Source organism: Myotis myotis, unplaced genomic scaffold (genome assembly GCF_014108235.1).
Source record: "Myotis myotis isolate mMyoMyo1 unplaced genomic scaffold, mMyoMyo1.p scaffold_m19_p_2, whole genome shotgun sequence".
NCBI lineage: Eukaryota > Metazoa > Chordata > Mammalia > Chiroptera > Vespertilionidae > Myotis > Myotis myotis.
This window is the reverse complement of record NW_023416324.1, coordinates 54,229,661-54,249,271: the sequence shown is the minus strand read 5'-3', so window position 1 is coordinate 54,249,271 and position 19,611 is coordinate 54,229,661. Positions and strand designations below refer to the sequence as shown.

Genomic DNA, 19,611 nt, shown 5'->3' with positions numbered 1-19,611 from the left:
TCCTTTTTCATATGCTCGAGAGTCTCACTAGATTTATCGAGGATCTCACTAAATTTATCGGCGGTTTCCATAAAATTCTTGAAAAACCTTATAAACATGGCCTTGAACTCTATATCCAGTCATTTGCTTTCCTCCATTTCTGTCATTTGTGACCTGTTTCTTTGTCTCCGCATTTTTTATGCTTCCCTGTGTTGGTAGAGTGGTTTTGTGTGCTAGGTGTCCTGTAGGGCCCAGTGGCTCAGCCTCCCCAGTTACCTGAGGTGGACACTCTTGGTGTACCTCCTTGTGGGCTTTGTGCACAGTCTTGTTGTAGTTATGCCTTGATTGTTGTAGGATCACTGGGAGGAACTGACCTCCAGGCCATTGGCAGTGAGAATCAGCTGTGTCTGCAGTGGGAGAACTTCTGTGCTGAAGACACCCTTCTGGGGCAAGACTTGCTTCAGTGGGGTTTTGGTGCTCACTGAGTCTGCCCCCTGAGTGTGTCCCTTATGGATCTGAGGAGTTGTAATCTGGATGGTCCCCCTCTGACCACTGGGTACACTGGCTCTTGGATCTAAGGAGGTGCTAATTTAGCCTCTGCCTGAGGTTACACAGCAGGAGCTACAAAGAGAACTGCAGATTCCCCTTCCTTTTTTGGAGTTTGGAGGTACCCTGATGAGGCCCAGCTGTGAAGCAATGCAAGCCGCTGTGGGGCCTTGGGCCTTCTCTTGGAAGTTCTGGGTCTGTCTGGCCCAGCAGCAATTTGTTAGGTAATTTTCAGGTTGCAAAGGGCCGGGGCATTCATATGCAAAAGCCTCTGCTGCAGCCTGGGTGGGGCGGGGTCTCAGGGAATCAAAAGGTGGAGCAAGCAGCTATGGCAGATTCTCAGCCCTGCCCTAAGGGGCCCCGCATCTCAGTGTCCCGGTAATTGCTGCAAGCACCTCTGAGGGAAAGCCGACCTCAAGTTCCGAGTTCTGCCCGCTGCTAGACAGTCCAGTTTCTCCCCGTATGAGTCCTGGGTCCCCAGAGACTTCCCGGAACCGGAGTTCAGAGCAGTCGGGAGCTTGTGACTCCCTCCCGATTCAAAAAGACAGCCGCGTCCTCAGGTGCCATCCCCTTTCCGCGCGTGCGCGTAAGCCTCCGTACCTCTGCACTTTACTTCCGCAGCTCCTCTGGCTCTCAGTGTGCTTTTTTTTCCTTCTAGTTGTAGAATTTCCACTCAGCCAGCTTTCCTGTAGTTCTGGATGATGTCCGTTTTGTCTTTATGTTGTTTTTTTGGAAGTTGTTGTGGGAGGCAGCAATTTCCCAGTGTTTATCCATACCGCCATCTTAGTTTTCGACATAAGTCTTATTAACTACAATTTCCATGTAAGTAAAATTCTGAAAAGTCAAGTCACTTTTCACGTATCATACAGTTGATATGTGTCAGAGCTAAAACTTGAATTTAGAATCTTTAACTTACAAAGTCTATGTTCCTTCCACTTCATATTGCTCCTGATTTAATGAAGGTCTATTTATAGTTAAGTGTGGTAATAATAATAATACTGATTTTTCCCTCTACTTGTAATACTTTTAGCCCAAATACTTCCATGGCTTGCTACCTCACTCCATTCAGGACCAAATGTAACCATCTTCATAAAGTCATTTATGATTTCCCTACATAAAAATCAGTTCTCTAAGGAGATAGAAATTGTTATTGTCCCTATTTCACTGACTAAAAAAAATCAAAGAGTTTAAGTAAGTTAACTTGCATAGTCACTTAAAATCAGCATCGACAGCCAAAATAGTCCAACTCCTCTATGCTTAAGCACTATGTTATACTGCCTTACACCTCAAGTGTAGTGAATATATGTTGTTTTTGCCCTTTGTGGTCTGACTGTCAATTATAGTACTCTGCCTCACAGCAATTATAGTACTCAGTTCCCCACAGCATAAATAAAGCACATGACCAGAAGTTAATCAATTAATAGTGTCTCCATCCCCAGAAATAGTGATTAGCCTATTGTGTGGGAATGTAAACAAAGCAGAACCAGTCAGGGTCCTTTCTGGAATTCCTATATGGACACTAGAAGAAAGAAGTTCTTTTTTTTTTTTTTATCAGAGTTGGGTTAATTGAGATGAATTAGCCATCAGCAATCTTCCTCTTAAACCTCATAGAGGGTTATCTATCAGCAGTTTTTAAAAAAAAGCGTGGTGAGATAGCATCTATCCAACTAGTCGGCTTCCCATTTACATAAGTCAATAAATTTCTTTTTCACTCAAGCTAGTTTAAGTTGAATTTGTTATTTATAACCAAAAACAGAATGCTTAATCAAAACAAAGTAACGGAAGTTGGAGAGGTTTACTTTAATAAGAGTGATGGAAAGAAGTAGTGAATGAATGAAAGAAGCAACAGATAAAGAGACTTGTCTAATAGAGACAATAGATTTACAAGAGGGAGCATTTCTGGCAGAGAATCAAAGACAGCTGAGCTACAGAGGATCTAGAAAAATCTTTTATGACTACAGATTCTGTATATTAGGAAGAATACAGCCCTAGCCAGCTTGGCTCAGTGGATGGAGCATCAGCCTGCGGACTGAAGGGTCCCAGGTTCAATTCCGGCCAAGGGCACATGCCTGGGTTGCGGGCTCAATCCCCAGTAGGGGGTGTGCAGGAGGCAGCCGTTCGGTGATTCTCTCTCATCATTGATGTTTCTATCTCTCTCTCCTTCTCCCTTCCTCTCTGAAATCAATAAAGAAATGTAAAAAAAAAAAAAATTTTTTTTAAAAAGAAGAAGAAAACAGATTCTGTATATTAAGAACAATAAAGAACTCATTGGACCCTAAATCTCAGCTTTGGTTCCCAAAGTGTCAAAAATAAGTCTACAAACATAACAGAATACAGAGTATTGTGAAAATAATTTGCACTCATCAGTAATTATTCTGACTGCAATGCTGCCTACTTGGTTCAGAGCAACAGCCCTCCTTCCACAAAAAAAGGAAAATTTTCCAGGGGGATAAGATAAATTACATGGTGGAAAGAGCCTTACTGAGGGGAAGTGCACTGGTTGGATAAGGTTCCAGAGCACTTACCTGTCATAGTCCCACAGATGGAGGTTAAAGTAGGAGGCTAATTGTAAGGCAATACATACTACCAAAGCAAGCTGAAACAATTCTGTAATATAGATCAAATTCTCTAAAGGAAAGTACTTGTTGATAGCTGCTACTCCCTAAAGAACAAGAACTTTAATTTCAACTAATCTGCAAGCATAATAACTAGTTTCCAGGAAGCTAGACCTAAGGAAATCCATGCTTTCTCTATGGGTTTGCCTCTTGTATACTCGGCAGAAACCTCCTTATTACCTAAAATATTTTCCCTTTTATTTAAAATAGATCAAGGCTCATTTTTATTATATGCATTAACAGTTCATTAGATTAGAACTTGTATTTAGTACATTCTTCAGGGAACTAAATACAGGGTGGGACAAAAATTGGTTTACAGTAGTTGATATGGAAAATAATACAAGAATACAAGAATAAACTCTGTTAAACCTACTTTTGGTCCAGCCTATAAAGTCACTCAAAGTATTGTTCTTTAGAATAATACTACAAAATGGATTTTAAATAAAGTAAGATCTCCAATGTTACCATTGAGAATAAAATCACATACCTTGAAATTTTCTGTGATCAGAGTAAACAACTTAGTTGAATTCCCCACAACACAAGCAGTATTTGACATTATTATTTCCAAAGGTGATAAAATTTTGAGTTTAGTGATCACCTAAAATCATTTGAAAAATCAGTTTCTTAAATGTAAGCTTAGAATTCTCTTCAACAAAAATTTGTCATATTGTTTTAGAGAGAAGTACTTAAAATCATTTCATAGAGATATAAAATTACAACTTTCCAAATTATATATTCAATTAAAATGTATTTCTAATGATTATGTATTAATCATATATCCTATATAATTACAAATATAAAATATTTACATAAACATAGGGTATTTATTCATAACAGTTTGTAACAATTCAAAGCCCAAAAATTAACTTGAATTTATCCAATACATATTCTTAAAATAAGGTTTTTTAAAATAAATTCTTCCAATCAGCATTTTATCCATCTCAATGTAAAACATTCAATAGTGTAACGATGGTGATACAATCAATATGACCTCACCAGTACATCTTAGAAATTGAAAAGTAAAAAAATCGAAGATGACAACATCTGCTTCATGACTTACACTTTTCCCAATATACTAGTAAAGGGCATTTTTTAGAACTACTTTAGACATACCAAGTCTTTTGTCAGTTTAACATTCCTATTTTATAAAAACTTATTTCCTATTCTTTTTAAATTGCATAAAAATGTGAAATACCACCTTAGCCGGTTTGGCTCTGTGATAGAGCATCAGCCTATGGACTGAAGGGTCCCAGGTTCAATTCCAGTCAAGGGTATGTACCTCGACTGCAAATTCCTCCCCAGCTCAGGAGGCAACCAATCAATGTATTTCTCACACATCAGTATTTCTCTCTGTCTCTGCCTCTCTCTTCCACTCTCCCTAAAAATCAATGGAAAAATATCCTAGGGTGAGGATTAAAAAAAAAAAAGTGCCAAAACCAGTTTGGCTCAGTGGATAGAGCGTCGGCCTGCGGACTGAAAGGTCCCAGGTTCGATTCCGGTCAAGGGCATGTACCTGGGTTGCGGGCATATCCCCAGTAGGAGATGTGCAGGAGGCAGCTGATCGATGTTTCTCTCTCATCGATGTTTCTAACTCTCTATCTCTCTCCCTCCCTCTCTGTAAAAAATCAATAAAATATATTAAAAAAAAAAGTGAAATACCCAGAGATGAAGGTAGTAGACAGTACTAATATCAGTTAAGTTGTTAGATATATTTAAAAATTTATTATTAGGTAAAAAAAGAAAGCCTATATCCTGGGGCATCATTATGGACTTAGAGTAGGAATAGACTGCATCTACCTGTTAAGTCACACAAATTCCCATAATAGGCCACTGGCCCAAATTAATGAGTTATAGGAAGTAAAGGCAAGAAGACATACTAAATTATGATTGATCAAAAAGACCAATTCCCTTAACACTCAAAAATAAAATTCAAATACAGTTCAGTGGAAATAATACTTTGGAGATAGCATTATTATAGACTAGAGGCCTAGTGCACGAAATTCGTGCATGGGTAGAGTCCCTAGGTCTGGCTGGTGATCAGGGCCGATCAGGGCCTTCCAGCTGCTGGCTGGGGCCTTCCTTCCCCAGCTGCCGGCCGGGGCCTTCCTTCGTTCCATGCCACTCCCTGGTGGTCAGTGCACATCAGAGCGAGTCGCCGAACTCCTGGTCGGTCGAATTCCAGAAAGGACAATTTGCATATTATCCTTTTATGATATAGGACTAGAGGTCAGGTGCACAAATTTGTGCACAAGTGGGGTCCCTTGGCCTGGCCAGCGATCAGGGCCCATCAGGGCCATCTCACCCAGTCCCGATTGGGGCTGATCAGGGCTGGCCAACCGGGGGTAGGGACCACAGGAGGTTGGCCAACAGCAGGAGGTTGGCTGTGGGAGTGCACTGACCACCAGGAGGCAGCTCCTGCATTGAGCATCTGCCCCCTGGTGGTCAGTATGTATCATAGCAACTGGTCAACCGGTTGTAATGGTTGCTTAGGCTTTTATATATATGTACTAGAGGTCCAGTGCACAAAAATTTGTGCACTCAGGGGGGTCCCTCAGCCCGGCCTGTGCCCTCTCGCAGTCTGGGACCCCTCAGGGGATGTACACCTGCTGTCTTAGGCCCGCTCCCCAGGGGAAGGGGCCTAAGCTGGCAGTCAGACATCCCTCTGGCAGCCCGGGATCCCTCGGGGGATGTCCACTTGCCAGCAGGGAGTAGGCCTAAGCTGCAGTCGGACATCCTTAGCGCTGCTGAAGAGGTGGAAGAGGCTCCTGCCACCACCGCTGTGCTGGCAGCTGGCAGCCTGGCTTGTGGTTGAGCAGAGCTCCCCCTGTGGGAACGCACTGACCACAAAGGGGCAGCTCCTGCATTGAGCGTCTGCCCCCTGGTGGTCAGTGTGTGTCATAGTGACCAGTCATTCCCAGTCTTTCTGCTGTTAGGGTCAATTTGCATATTACCCTTTTATTATATAGGATATAGATAGATAGATGATAGATAGATAGATAGATAGATAGATACATAGATGAAAGAAAGAAAGAAAGAAAGAAAGAAAGAAAGAAAGAAAGAAAGAAAGAAAGAGAAAAAGAGAGAAAGGAAGGAAGAAATAAATTACCTTTGGAACAAATCCAGGAATTATTAAAGGTATAATTTTAGAAACTAGTATTAATAATTTGAAATGTTTAAGTAATAGCAAAACATTATTTTTTAGAACTATACTATATAATAAAAGCCGAATATGCTAAGTGTCCAGTCATCCATGCAACCAATCAAAGCGTAATATGTAATGATATGCCAAGGTCGCTTAACCGCTCACTATAACATGCTATGACATGCACTGACCACCAGGGGGCAGATGCTCCAACCAGTAGGTTAGCTTGCTTCTGGGCTTCGGCCAATCGGGACTGAGCGAGACAGGTCGGACATGCCCTGGAGCCCTCCTGTGGTCCCTCCCCGGCTGGCCAAACTCCCGCGTCCCTCCCTGACCCAGATCGTGCACCAGTGGGGTCCCTTGGCCTGACCTGCCACCTCTCGCAATCCAGGATGAGAGACCCCACCCCCAAGTGCACAAATTTCATGCACCAGGTCTCTAGTATATACTAAAAATATATGAGATGAAAAGCAATTTTATTTTAATTCAGACTACTAAACCTGCATGCTACCAAAAAGTAAACTAATTAGGAAAGTAATGACTTCAAAATCAGGCTAGTGCCCAATAGATCAATCATTTTCTAGGATTATAAATACTTACCTTTGCATATGTTGTGTTGTCTGCAAACTGAGATAATATAATTTGTGGGCTTTTTAAATCAATACTTGCCATTCCTATTTCTCCTCTGGCAAGTCCTCTCCCTTCTACAACAGCTACAATAACTGATGGGGAGTGTACAGAAACTGCAGATGAAGATGTAGCTGCTAAAAATAATTTTTTAAATGTATAAACATTAATAAAAAACATTTCCAGTTTTTTCTCATACAATCTCAAGACATCAAATCTAGGACACAGCTATTAATATCCAGAGAAATAATCTTTTTTTACTCATCAAAAAATAACTTTTCATATTCACACCAAATAAAAATGTTCATTCTCAAAGTATTTTGCCAAAACTTAACTTCATTAACATTTAGAAATAATTTATATAGTCTTAGTTTTCATTTCATTGAAATGCAGTCACAAAAGAAACACTAAATTTGGTATTTAAAAAAAAACAAAAAACAAACAAAACAAGGAGAAACCAAGATGGCGGCATAGGTAAACACCTGAAATTGCTGCATCCCACAACAACTTCAAAAATACAACTAAAAGACAAAACGGACATCATCCAGAACTACAGGAAGGCTGGCTGAGTGGAAATTCTACAACTAGAAGGACAGAGAAAAGCACACTGAGATTCAGAGGAGGTGCAGAAGTAAAGTGCAGAGGTATGGAGGCACATGCAGCAAGGGCTGGCAACTGAGGACGCGGCTGTCTTTTTGAATCGGAAGGGAGTCACAAGACCCCAACTGCTCTGAACTCCAGTTCTGGGAAGTCTCTGGGGACCCAGACTCATATGGGGAGAAAATGGACTGTCTGGCAGTGGGCAGAACTCGGAACTCGAGGGCAGCTTTCTCTCAGAGGTGCTTGCAGCGATTACTGGGACACTGAGACCCCTGGGCCTCTTAGGGCAGGGCTGAGGATCAGCCACAGCTGCTTGCTCCGCCCTGTTGATTCCCTGAGACCCCGCCCCACCCAGGCTGCATCAGAGGCTTTTGCATATGAATGCCCTGGCCCTTTGCAACCTGAAAATTACCTAACAAACTGCAGCTGGGCCAGATAGACCCAGAACTTACAAGAGAAGGCACAAGGCCCCACAGCAGCTTGCATTGCTTCACAGTTGGGCCTTATCTGGGCACCTCCAAACCCCAAACAAGAAAGGGGAATCTGCAGATCTCTTTGTAGCTCCTGCCGGGTAGCCTCAGGCAGAGGCTAAATTAGCACCTCCTTAGAGATCCAAGAGCCAGTGTACCCAGGGGTCAAAGTGGGACCATCCAATTACAACTCCTCAGATCCATAAGGGACACACTCAGGGTGCAGACTCAGTGAGCACCAAAGCCCCACTGAAGCAAGTCTTGCCCCAGAAGGGTGTCTTCAGCACAGAAGTTCTCCCACTGCAGACACAGCTGATTCTCACAGCAACTGGCCTGGAGGTCAATTCCTCCCAGTGATACCTACAACAATCAAGGCCCTACTACAACAGGACTGTGCACAAAGCCCACAAAGGGGTGCACCAAGAGTGTCCACCTCAGGTAATTGGGGAGGCTGAGCTACTGGGCCCTACAGGACACCTAGCACACAAAGCCACTCTACCAACACAGGGAAGCATAAAAAATGCGGAGACAAAGAAACAGGTCACAAATGACAGAAATGGAGGAAAGCAAACGACTGGATACAGAGTTCAAAACCACACTTTTAAGGTTTTTCAAGAATTTTCTAGAAACCGCCGATAAATTTAGTGAGACCCTGGAGGATATGAAAAAAGACCAACTAGAAATTAAGCATACACTGACTGAAATAAAGAATAATATACAGAGATCCAACAGCAGACAAGAGGATCCTAAGAATCAAGTCAAAGATTTGAAATATGAAGAAGCAAAAAATACCCAACCAGAAAAGCAAAAAGAAAAAAAGAATCCAAAAATATGAAGATAGTGTAAGGAGCCTCTAGGACAACTTCAAGCGCACCAACATCCAACTTATAGGGGTGCCAGCAGAAGAGAGAGAGCAAGATATTGAAAACCTATTTGAAGAAATAATGACAGAAAACTTCCCCTACCTGGTGAAAGAAAAAAACTTACAAGTTCAGGATGCAAAGAGAACCCCAAACAAAAAGAATCCAAAGAGGACCACACCAAGACACATTATAATTAAAATGCCAAGGGCAAAAGACAAGGAGAGAATCTTAAAAGCAGCCAGAGAAAAACAGTCAGTTACCTACAAGAGAGTACCCATACGACTTTCAGCTGATTTCTCAACAGAAACTATGCAGGCCAGAAAGGAGTGGCAAGATATATTCAAAGTGATGAATAGCAAGAACCTACAACCAAGATTAATTTACCCAGCAAAGCTATCATTCAGAATTGAAGGTCAGATAAAGAGCTTCACAGATAAGAAAAAGCTAAAGGAGTTCATCACCACCAAACCAGTATTATAATGAAATGCTGAAAAGTATTCTTTAAAAAGAGGAAGAAGAAGAAAAAGGTAAAGATACAAAGTAAGAACAACAAATACACATCTATCAACAAATGAATCTAAAAATCAAGTGAATAAATAATCTGATGAACAGAATAAACTGGTGAATATAATAGAACCAGGGGCATAGAAAGGGAGTGGACTGACAATTCTTGGGGGGAAAGGGGTGTGGGGGTACAGGAAGAGACTGGACAAAAATCGTACACCTATGGATGAGGACAGTAGGAGGGGTAAGGGCAGAGGGTGGGGTGGGAACTGGGTGGAGGAGAGCTATGGGGGGAATAAAGAGGAACAACTGTAATAATCTGAACAGTAAAGATTTAATTAAAAAAATAAATTAAATTAAAAAAAGAGAAATAAAAAAAATTGCTTCTAAAATAAAACAAAACCCAGATTTTTTTTAACACTGTCATTTAAAATCTATATAAATGTGAGCAAATTATTTTATCTATAATAATAAAAGCGTAATATGCTAATTAGACCAAATGTCCTTCCAGACAAAGCCGCAGCAGCAGGGGACCAGGCAGAGGCAACCACCGCCACAGCAGGAGCCAAGCCACTTGCGCGAATTTTGTGCATTGGGCCTCTAGTAATAAATAATCATCAATCACAAAATATAATGAAATAACTCTCTGCCTACCTTGAGCTGACTGAAACAATCAAATAGGATTATATATATTATCCTATAATAGAAGCCCAGTGCATGAAAATCATGCACTGGAGGGATAGTGAGGGTCCTCTGCCTGGCGTGTGCCCTCTCACAGTCTGGGAGCCCTCAGGGAGTGGGTCTAAGCCATAGCCAGACACTATTTTTCTTTATAATTTCTTCCATTGCTTTTCTGCTAAGAAATTCCTCCTTCATTAAGATATTTGATATTCATTACTATTTTCTCTAACTTTTTTGACTTGTTTTATTCATTTTGATCTTTCATCTCCGCAGAACTATGAGCAGTAAATTTGTCCACATTTGGAATAAGAGATGACAGGAAGTACAGATTTAGACTCATTCATAAGCAGTTTTTAATGTCTAGCTGGATGGTCAGGGACTTGAAAGGAACAGGATTGGAAGATGGCGACAAGGGAAGCTGGAAAAGACGTATGTGGATAGATCTCTTCGAAAGGACATAAGCTGATTTGGCTCAATGGATAGAATGTCAGCCTGTAGACTGGAGGGTCCCAGGTTTGATTCTGGTCAAGGGCACATGCCTAGGTTACAGGCTCAATCCCTGTAGGGGCTGCACGAGGGAGCTAATCAATGATTCTCTCTCATCATTGACGTTTCTATCTCTCCTTTGCCTTTCCTCTCTGAAATCAATAAAAACATATTTTTTAATATATTTTGATTTTTTTTACAGAGAGGAAGGGAGAGGGATAGAGAGTTAGAAACATCGATGAGAGAGAAACATCCATCAGCTGCCTCCTGCACACCCCCTACTGGGGATGTGCCCGCAACCAAGGTACATGCCCTTGACAGGAATCGAACCTGAGACCCTTCAGTCTGCAGGCCGATGCTCTATCCACTGAGCCAAACTGGTTAGGGCTAAAAACATATTTTTTTAAAAAGGAAGTATGAAAGGGCATTCACTCTAGAGTAGACTCTTAATAATCAGGTGAACAAAATGATAGCTCCATGGATGTCAAGTAGCCTCTTTCCCAGCCACTCCAGTACTTCCTCAATAGACCCATTAACAAAGTGGCCATGGTGGCAGGATTGTGCCTATGCATGGGCTCAATAACAGGAACTTCCACTTATCAAAGTTGACCTGGTTACTCACACTGCTGAGTGCCTAACCTGCCAAAAGCAGAGATCAACATTAAATGTCCCAAAAAACACCACTCCTCAAGGAGACAGCCTGAGATTCATTACATCATGGAGAGGGAAGATATCTGTCTTCACTGGAACAAACACATATTCTAGATACAGATTTGCCTTCTTTGCACACAGTGCTTCCACCAGCATCACCATTTATGAATTCACAGAATGATTTATCCACCATTGTGGCATTCAGCACAGTAATACATCTGATCAAAATGGTCAGTGGAGGATAAGGGTAGAAGGGTTTCCCTTATAGATATCAAGATGTAATATAAAACTAAAGACAGTGTGATATTGGCAGAGATTGGAAATTAAGAGAGGCAGAAACAGAACCATATGGGTCTATGATATATGACAAAGGTGGAGGAAGGATATTCAAGAAATAGGAATTATCTCTGTGGGAAAATTAAATTGACTTCTTACCTCATATTATAAACAATAATCAATTCTAGGTATATTAAAAACTTAAATGTAAAATGCAAAGCTTCAGAACACTTAGAAGAAAATATAAGAGAATATTTTTCTGACCTGGGACAGGGATAAAGTTTCTAATCAAATATACACAATGCAGCAATCATAAAAGAAAATATTGATAAATTTGGTCCTACTAAAATGAAGAATTCTGATTTCTGCTTCTGGTAATAGTAGGCAAAGTTATTTTAAATCAACTGTCTTGGTGAAAGCAACAAAGTAGTACACAAAATATAAATATACAAATATATACACAAAAGTCATACAAAACACAAACATAACCAAAATACATACAAATATACAAAAAAACCTTAAAAGTATTAAAGAGCTTCAGGAATACCTGTGTTTGTGTGTCAAGACATATTGAATTACACACTTTAAATGTGTAGTTTATTGTATGCTAATTATATCTTACTAAAGCTGCTGAAAAATATGCAAGAGATCATACTGATACTTTCAATTTACCTTAAAAAAAAAAAGAAGTATTAAAAAGCAGAAAGATACTGAGGACTTTTGGGGTCTAGATACAAAAAATATAACAATCCAGAGAGGAAAGCCCAGCAAAAGTAGACAATTTTTCTTTGAGGCCAGAATGGTTAAAATAATGTAGACCTGCATTAATTAATGAACTATGAGAACTAACCTCATTTCAAATTATGGATATGGATAAATTGGTACATTTATCTTTCAATCAGTCATATCAGGTACAAAACACTTCAAATGAACATAACCACCCTAATTTATAATTTAAAAAACTTTAAAGTTTCAAAAAGTCATTTAGCTCAATATTCCACTCATTTTACCTGAATATCCCATTTGCGGTGTCCAACTTTTATATCCTGATCTCTGTGGATTTCCAGCAGACAATGGAGTCTTTAGTGTTTGAGGATAATTATTGTCTCGTGTAGAAGATGAGCTTGTTCCAAAATTAAAATCTGATGCAAATGTATTTTCTGCATAGGATCTTTTGTTTTCAAAGTATGAACCTAAATCCAAAAAATTAAATATCAGTTTTTAAAGATTCAGAATTATGCAATGATGCCTACAATCCCTACAATTTTACCATGTTTACCTTCTATAAAATTTCATGTTAATGATTTTTAAAAATATAATGAATTATGGCAAATGACATTATTGATAAATAATCTTATACTAAAACATAAGGAAAAGTGCTTACTAAGAAGGCTTTTGCTTCTACAAGTTCACTAAGATTACTCTTGCTGAAATTTTAAGTTACCTCCTAATTTTCAAATACAACAGATATATTTACTTTGTAATTATGAGATGACTTTTCATCTGCGGACTTGAAATTCTCTCCTCCCATGTAAATGTATAAAGAAAGCTCTGGATTCACTTAAATTCGGTTCCTTGTTTAGGTACTTTACCTGGTATATTACCTATTTTGCAGGACTGTCATAAAACTTAAAAGAATGTACACAAACAGCCTGGCATAGTGTTGTTTTAAAAAAATAAAATAAAATAATGGGGCTTGGCTCTGGCCGGTGTTGTAGTTGGTTGGAGCATGGGGTTCGATTCCAGGTCAGGGCACATACCTAGATTGTGGCTATGCAAGGAAGGCAACCAATTAATGTTCTCTGTCACATGGATCTTTTTCTTTCTCCCTCCTTTCCCCTCTAAAATCAATGAGCATATTCTTGAGTGAGGAGTATATATATATTTCCCTTGATTTCCATGACAATTATCTTGATCCTCAAGCCACTTGCTTTTAGTTTCCTTTGACAGATCCTTATTTTTCTGCCTGCTTCTTAACTGTTGGCTTCTAAGGATTCCATACATTTTCACCACTTCTCACAATTAACATTATACATTTTCTCTGGGCCTCTCATCTATTCTCTTAGTTTCTATTAATATCTATTTCCTGACAAGTCTCAAGTCTTCATATACAGCCCTAACTCCTCTCTTACACTGTAAACCACAGGTTGTCAAACTTTTTAATAAAGGATCAGATGATATAGGCTTTGTGGGCCATAGGATCTGTCACAATTACTCAACTCTGACATTATAGCAGGAGAGTACCATTGACAATATGGAATTGAATGAGCATGGCTGTATTTCAATAAAATTTTATTTGTGAATAGTGAAATCTGAATTTCATGTAATTTTCACATGTCATAAAATATTATTTTTACCTTTTCAGCCCTTTAAAAATGCAAAAAAATATTCTTAGGTCTATAGCTGCATTATTCAATATAGTAGCCATGTACCACATGTGGCTATTTAATTAAATCAGAAATAAATAAAAGTAAAAATTCAATTCCTTAGCCACATTTCAAATGATCTCAAGCCATATTTGACTAGTACAGATATGGAATAGTCCCATCATCACAGAAATTTCTATCAGCTAGTGTGGCTCTAGGTTCCTCTGTCTAACTACTTCTTGGATGTATTTAGATATCTTCCTCAAAATTTTAAATGTCCATAAGTTAATTCAATATCTTTCCCTCAAAATTTATTCTTTACAACCAGTTGTGGTCAATTGTACCACCTTGTACTCTGTCACCCAAATCATAAACTTAGGAGTCATTCTTTTTGAGAGAGAGAGAGAGAGAGAGAGAGAGAGAGAGAGAGAGAGAGAGAGAGAGACTGGGAAAGACAGAGACAGAGAAACATTGATGAGATCCACTGGTTGCCTCCCGCATGTGCCCTGACTAGGACCTGGGATTGAGCCCATAACCCAGGTATGTGCCCCTGATAGGAATCAAACCTGGACCCCAGTCCGTGGGCCGATGCTCCATCCACTAAGCCAAACTGGCTAGGACAGAAGTCATTCTTAATTCTTCTTTCATCAATCCTAAAAACCAATCCATGAGCAAGCCTTGTAATTTTTCCTTTTAAATGTCACTAAAATTTCTCTCTACCTCAACTCCTACTGGCCCATTTTAAGCCCATATCTTCTTCAGGATTTTTAAAAAAGTCTCCTAATTGTCTCCCTGCCTCTGGTATAATGCCTTTCTAATAGTCTTCATATCTCTGGGGAAAAAAAATTTCACCATGTCTCCCTTTCTTACAATTCCTCAGTGTCTCCCATTACTCACCAAATGATCCTATATAATAAAAGGGTAACATGCAAATTGACCCTACCAGCAGAACGACTGGGAATGACTGGTCACTATGACACACACTGACCACCAGGGGGCAGACGCTCAATGCAGGAGCTGCCCTCTGGTGGTCAGTGCGCTCCCACAGGGGGAGCTCTGCTCAACCACAAGCCAGGCTGATGGCTGCCAGTACAGCGGTGGTGGTGGGAGCCTCTCCCGCCTCCTCAGCAGCACTAAGGATGTCCAACTGCAGCTTAGGCCTGCTCCCCGCTGGCAAGTGGACATCCCCCGAGGGATCCCGGGCTGCCAGAGGGATGTCTGACTGCGAGCTTAGGCCCAATCCCCCAGGGAGCGGGCCTAAGCCAGCAGGTGTACATCCCCCAAGGGGTTCCAGACTGCAAGAGGGCACAGTCTGGGCTGAGAGACCTCCCACCCCCCAAGTGCACACATTTTTGTGCACCAGGCCTCTAGTAAAATACAATTCCTTTGTATGGGTCCCAGTAAGAATTGGATGACATATTCAAACTACAATTATTTTAGGAGAGTTTGATAAAGGGAATTATTTACAAAGGTATGGAGAGGGTATCAGGATATCATCATAAAGAAGTGTGTAGCCGAAACCGGTTTGGCTCAGTGGATAGAGCGTTGGCCTGTGGACTGAAAGGTCCCAGGTTCGATTCCAGTCAAGGGCATGTACCTGGGTTGCGGGCACATCCCCGGTGGGAGATGTGCAGGAGGCAGCTGATCGATGTTTCTCTCTCATCGATGTTTCTAACTCTCTATCTCTCTCCCTTCCTCTCTGTAAAAAATCAATAAAATATATTTAAAAAAAAAAAAAGAAGTGTGTAGATCCAGAACAAAGTCTGCTCCATTACCACTTAAGGCTTAAAGGAGCTAAGGAAGGGAGAGGTTACCAGAATCTGGAGACAGAGAGGAGTATGTCTTGTTCTCAGGTTACTTTTAGAACCTAAGTTCATTCCTCCAATTTCCTTGACCTTTCTTTTGCTGCACCTTATCTTCTCCCCTCTGGCCTCAAATACAGTGGTAATTTACAAATCTGTATCTTTCCCATTTCTCTTCTTAGCCCCAGATCCATATATTCAATTGCCTTAATATGAATATACACATATATCCCAGAGATTCTTCACACTCAATATGTCCATACAGAATTATTATTTTCCCTCTAAAAGTTGGTTCTCCAACTAAATTCATTTTTTTTTTTCAGGAAACAATACTACTGTTTATCCAGTCACCAAAGCCTGTTGCTGGCATGGCAGACAAAACCTATTTCCCTCCCAGACCAAACTGCTATAAGTACTCCAGGTTTATATCAGATCATCCTTCTGCTCTAGTCAAAATTAGTTGCAGTTCTATAAGCATAATATCCTATATCAGACTTCTGTGCCTTTGCACAACGTTTTCTCTTAAGACTGTTCAGTTTCTCTTCTCTTTAGCTGACATTCTTTGTCCTAGTAATGCCTCAATACCAGTTCAAGTTGCACGTCCTCTATAAAATTTTTTTGTTCCCTATCTTTCTTATAAAGACCTAAAAAAAATCCATGAATAGCTAGTTATTTTAGAAATTTATTTATTGATATTCAAGTCTGTCTTCCCTACTGAACTATAAGTTCCTCAGGGACACAGAATATTATTATGCTCAGATCCTTACTTAACTCTTTGTGAGGATCAAAAATACCACATGCCTAATAAGGAGCTAGAACACAGTAAGTGCTCATTAATTAGTGACTGTTATTATTACTGTTGAAAATAAGTGTGTGAAAAGCAATTCATGAAGAGGGGAATTATACTGACAGTGTGAGCATGCATGCTGCTTTGGACAAACTCCACATAGCCCAGTTAGGTTAGAATATAGGATCAATATAAAGAAATGATCTGCGATAGGCTGTAAAGACTGGAAAACAGACCCAAAGGGCCTTGGTTGTCCTGTTAGAGTTTGATCTCATACCTGCAAATACAGAACCACTAATTTAAGTGGCAAGGGATATAAGATTTTCATTTCCCCTGACTCTGGTGACACTAAGCTTGGAAAAAGGAATGCTTAGGAGTTTGATGCAATAATTCAGATGTAAAATAATGAGGTTCTGTAATGGCACAGAAACAGAAAGGGACAGACTTATTTGGAAGATAAACAGGACTATATTTGGATGTTGTGAGGGAATACTTGAATTGTTGAAGTCTTCTAAGTTTAAAAGATTTAAACAACCCAATGATTGAGATAAGGAGACGAATTCATTTATTCATATAGTGAGTCTGAGGTGTCCACTGGTCCCTCACTAGAAACTCCTCCAGAGGACAGTCTGAAAGGAATTTGGAACATAGATGAAATCAGAGTTGTGGTAATCACATCCAAGTTGAAGTGGTCTAGGAAGAACTAAGGACAAACCAACAATTAGACAACTCACAAAGGTGAGCACAGTTCTCTGGAAGACAAGAGAAAACTGGGAGTAGAGCCAAGAAAGTCAAATTAAGAGAATTCATGAAACACCAATCAGAAAGGATACATGCACCCCTATGTTCATAGCAGCACAATTCACCATAGCTAAGATCTGGAAACAGCCTAAGTGCCCATCAGTAGATGAATGGATTAGAAAACTGTAGTACATCTACACGATGGAATACTATGCTGCTGTAAAAAAGAAAGAACTCCTACCATTTGCAACAGCATGGATGGAACTGGACAGCATTATGTTAAGTGAAATAAGCCAGTCAGAGAAAGATAAATACCACATGATCTCACTCATTTATGGAATATAATGAACAACATAAACTGATGAACAAAACAGATCCAGAGACAGAGAATCAGCTCTATCCGCTGAGCCAAACCGGCTAGGGCTGATTTTCTTAATAACATTTTTTTTCCTCTAGCTTACTTTATTGTAAGAATACAGTATTAATACATATAAACATACAAAATACACATTAATTTATTGTTTGTATTATTGGTGGTAAGGCTTTCCGGTCAACAGAAGGTTAAGTTTTGGGGGAGTCAGAAGTTACACAGGGATTTTCGCTTGGGTGGGGTCGTGGCCCTAACACCCCACACACTTACACTGTTCCTTCAATGGCCAACTGGACTTTGGGGGGGGAGGGGGGAGCGGCCGCGGGAAGGAGGGTCATTATACCGGACAGTTCAGTCTTCCTCGGGGCTTAGCCATCCGCCATCACAGCCTTGTAATCAAACCAGTTTGCACCGTCAGCCTGCTAATCACTCTGACCATCACATTTCCAGGGGACCCGGTTCTCCTCCTCCAACCAAACCACCAGTGAGATTTCTCCGCTAACCACCAACCACCTCCCGGAACCCCCGGGGGCCGCAGGCCGCCACCCACGGGAATTCCCCCCACCTCTCCTTGCCTCGAGCGCGGGGAGCCAGCAGGGCGCTGGGCACAGGCCCCGGGAGGCTGCTGCTGCTGCTCCGGTCGCCCGCGGCCCCGGACGTGCCCCAAGGGGTGGAGGCAGAGGCCTTGGCTGAAGGGAGGCTCTGAGGGGTCTCCTGGAGTCCGAAATTGTAGCGGGGCCCTTGTGACCAAGGCTCCGCGGATGACTGGGAAGCCGCAGGGACGGAAGGCGAGGTGGATGAGATCTCCGGCCTCAGCATCCTCACACTCCGCTGGCACCGGGAGATTCTGGAAAGGCCCTTCGCCCTCGGACGGAACAACGTGGCTCAGGGACAGAAGCGACGCAGGAAGAGGCGGGAGGGCAGCGCGCAGGCGCAGAGCCGCAGGGTGCAGGCGTAGAGCAGCGCGCAGGCGCAGAGAAGCAGGGCGCAGGCGCCCAGGACTGCAGCTTTCCACACCCGCATGTCTTTCCCCATCTGCTCCTAAGAAAGTACTCCCAGTGGTTTCCAATCCCATCACCTCCCACAAGATTTGGTTATGAGCTTAATCTGAAGTACAGCCCTCCTCAACCTGCAGGTTATCACTTGAACGGAATTTATGGCTCACCAATGACCATTAGTTTGCCTCATTCTTCACTTCCCACCCCATTTCCCTCATCCCAAGGCCTAATTTAGTATTTCCCACATACTCCCACACACATTCGCTTCTTAGAAATATGATTTTATTTTAGAGAGGAAGGTAAGGAAAAGGGAAACATGGATGAGAGAACAATCAATTGGCTGACTCCTGCACGCCCCCTACTGGGCATGGAGCCCCAAACCCAGGCATGTGTCCTGACCAGGAATCAAACCTGTGACCTGTTGGTGCATGGGTCAGTGCCCAACTGAGCCACACCAGCCAGGGCCACACTAGCTTCCTTTTAATGCTCGCATTTTATAGTACAACACATCTAACATTGGTCTTGTGGCTAAATACAGGAAAGAGCCATTAACCTTACTGCAGCGGTTCTCAACCTGTGGGTCGCGACCCCTTTGGGGGTCGAACTACCCTTTCACAGGGGTCGCCTAAGACCATCTGAAAACACATGTATAATTACATATTGTTTTTGTGATTATCACTATGCTTTTATTATGTTCAATTTGTAACAATGAAAATATATCCTGCATATCAGATATTTACATTACAATTCATAACAGTAGCAAAATTAGTTACGAAGTAGCAACGAAAATAATGTTATGGTTGGGGGTCACCACAACATGAGGAACTGTATTGAAGGGTCGAGGCATTAGGAAGATTAGAGAAACACCGCCTTACTGCATAAGCACCCACAAGACTGTTACCCTTCAACCATTAATAGGAACCAGGCAAACAATGGATCTGTCTTGGGAGAGATTTAAAAAGGGCTCCCCAATCTCAATTTCTACTACAGTGCTTTCACGGGTAATTTAGTTAGGAGCAAATTACAAAATTTCAAACTATAGCTTCTCAACAAATAACCTTTGGGAAATTAAGTTCTGTATCTGTTCAGTTTTCATAAATATGGAAA

The 19,611-nt window shown here is 41.1% G+C and overlaps 1 protein-coding gene across 1 annotated transcript in view; it reads right to left on the bottom strand.

The window, feature by feature from the left end:
- Positions 1-19,181, bottom strand: part of MSH4 (mutS homolog 4) — an 88,651-nt gene extending 69,470 nt beyond the window's left edge. Inside the window, exons 1-4 of the mRNA XM_036348457.1 lie at positions 18,091-19,181; positions 12,451-12,633; positions 6,883-7,043; positions 3,628-3,738 (exon numbers count right to left, since the gene is read on the bottom strand). Of these exons, the coding sequence (XP_036204350.1) occupies positions 3,628-3,738; positions 6,883-7,043; positions 12,451-12,633; positions 18,091-18,325 (690 nt within the window). The 5' untranslated portion in view covers positions 18,326-19,181. The remainder of the gene's footprint in view (positions 1-3,627; positions 3,739-6,882; positions 7,044-12,450; positions 12,634-18,090) is intronic.
- Positions 19,182-19,611: the final 430 nt, after the last annotated feature.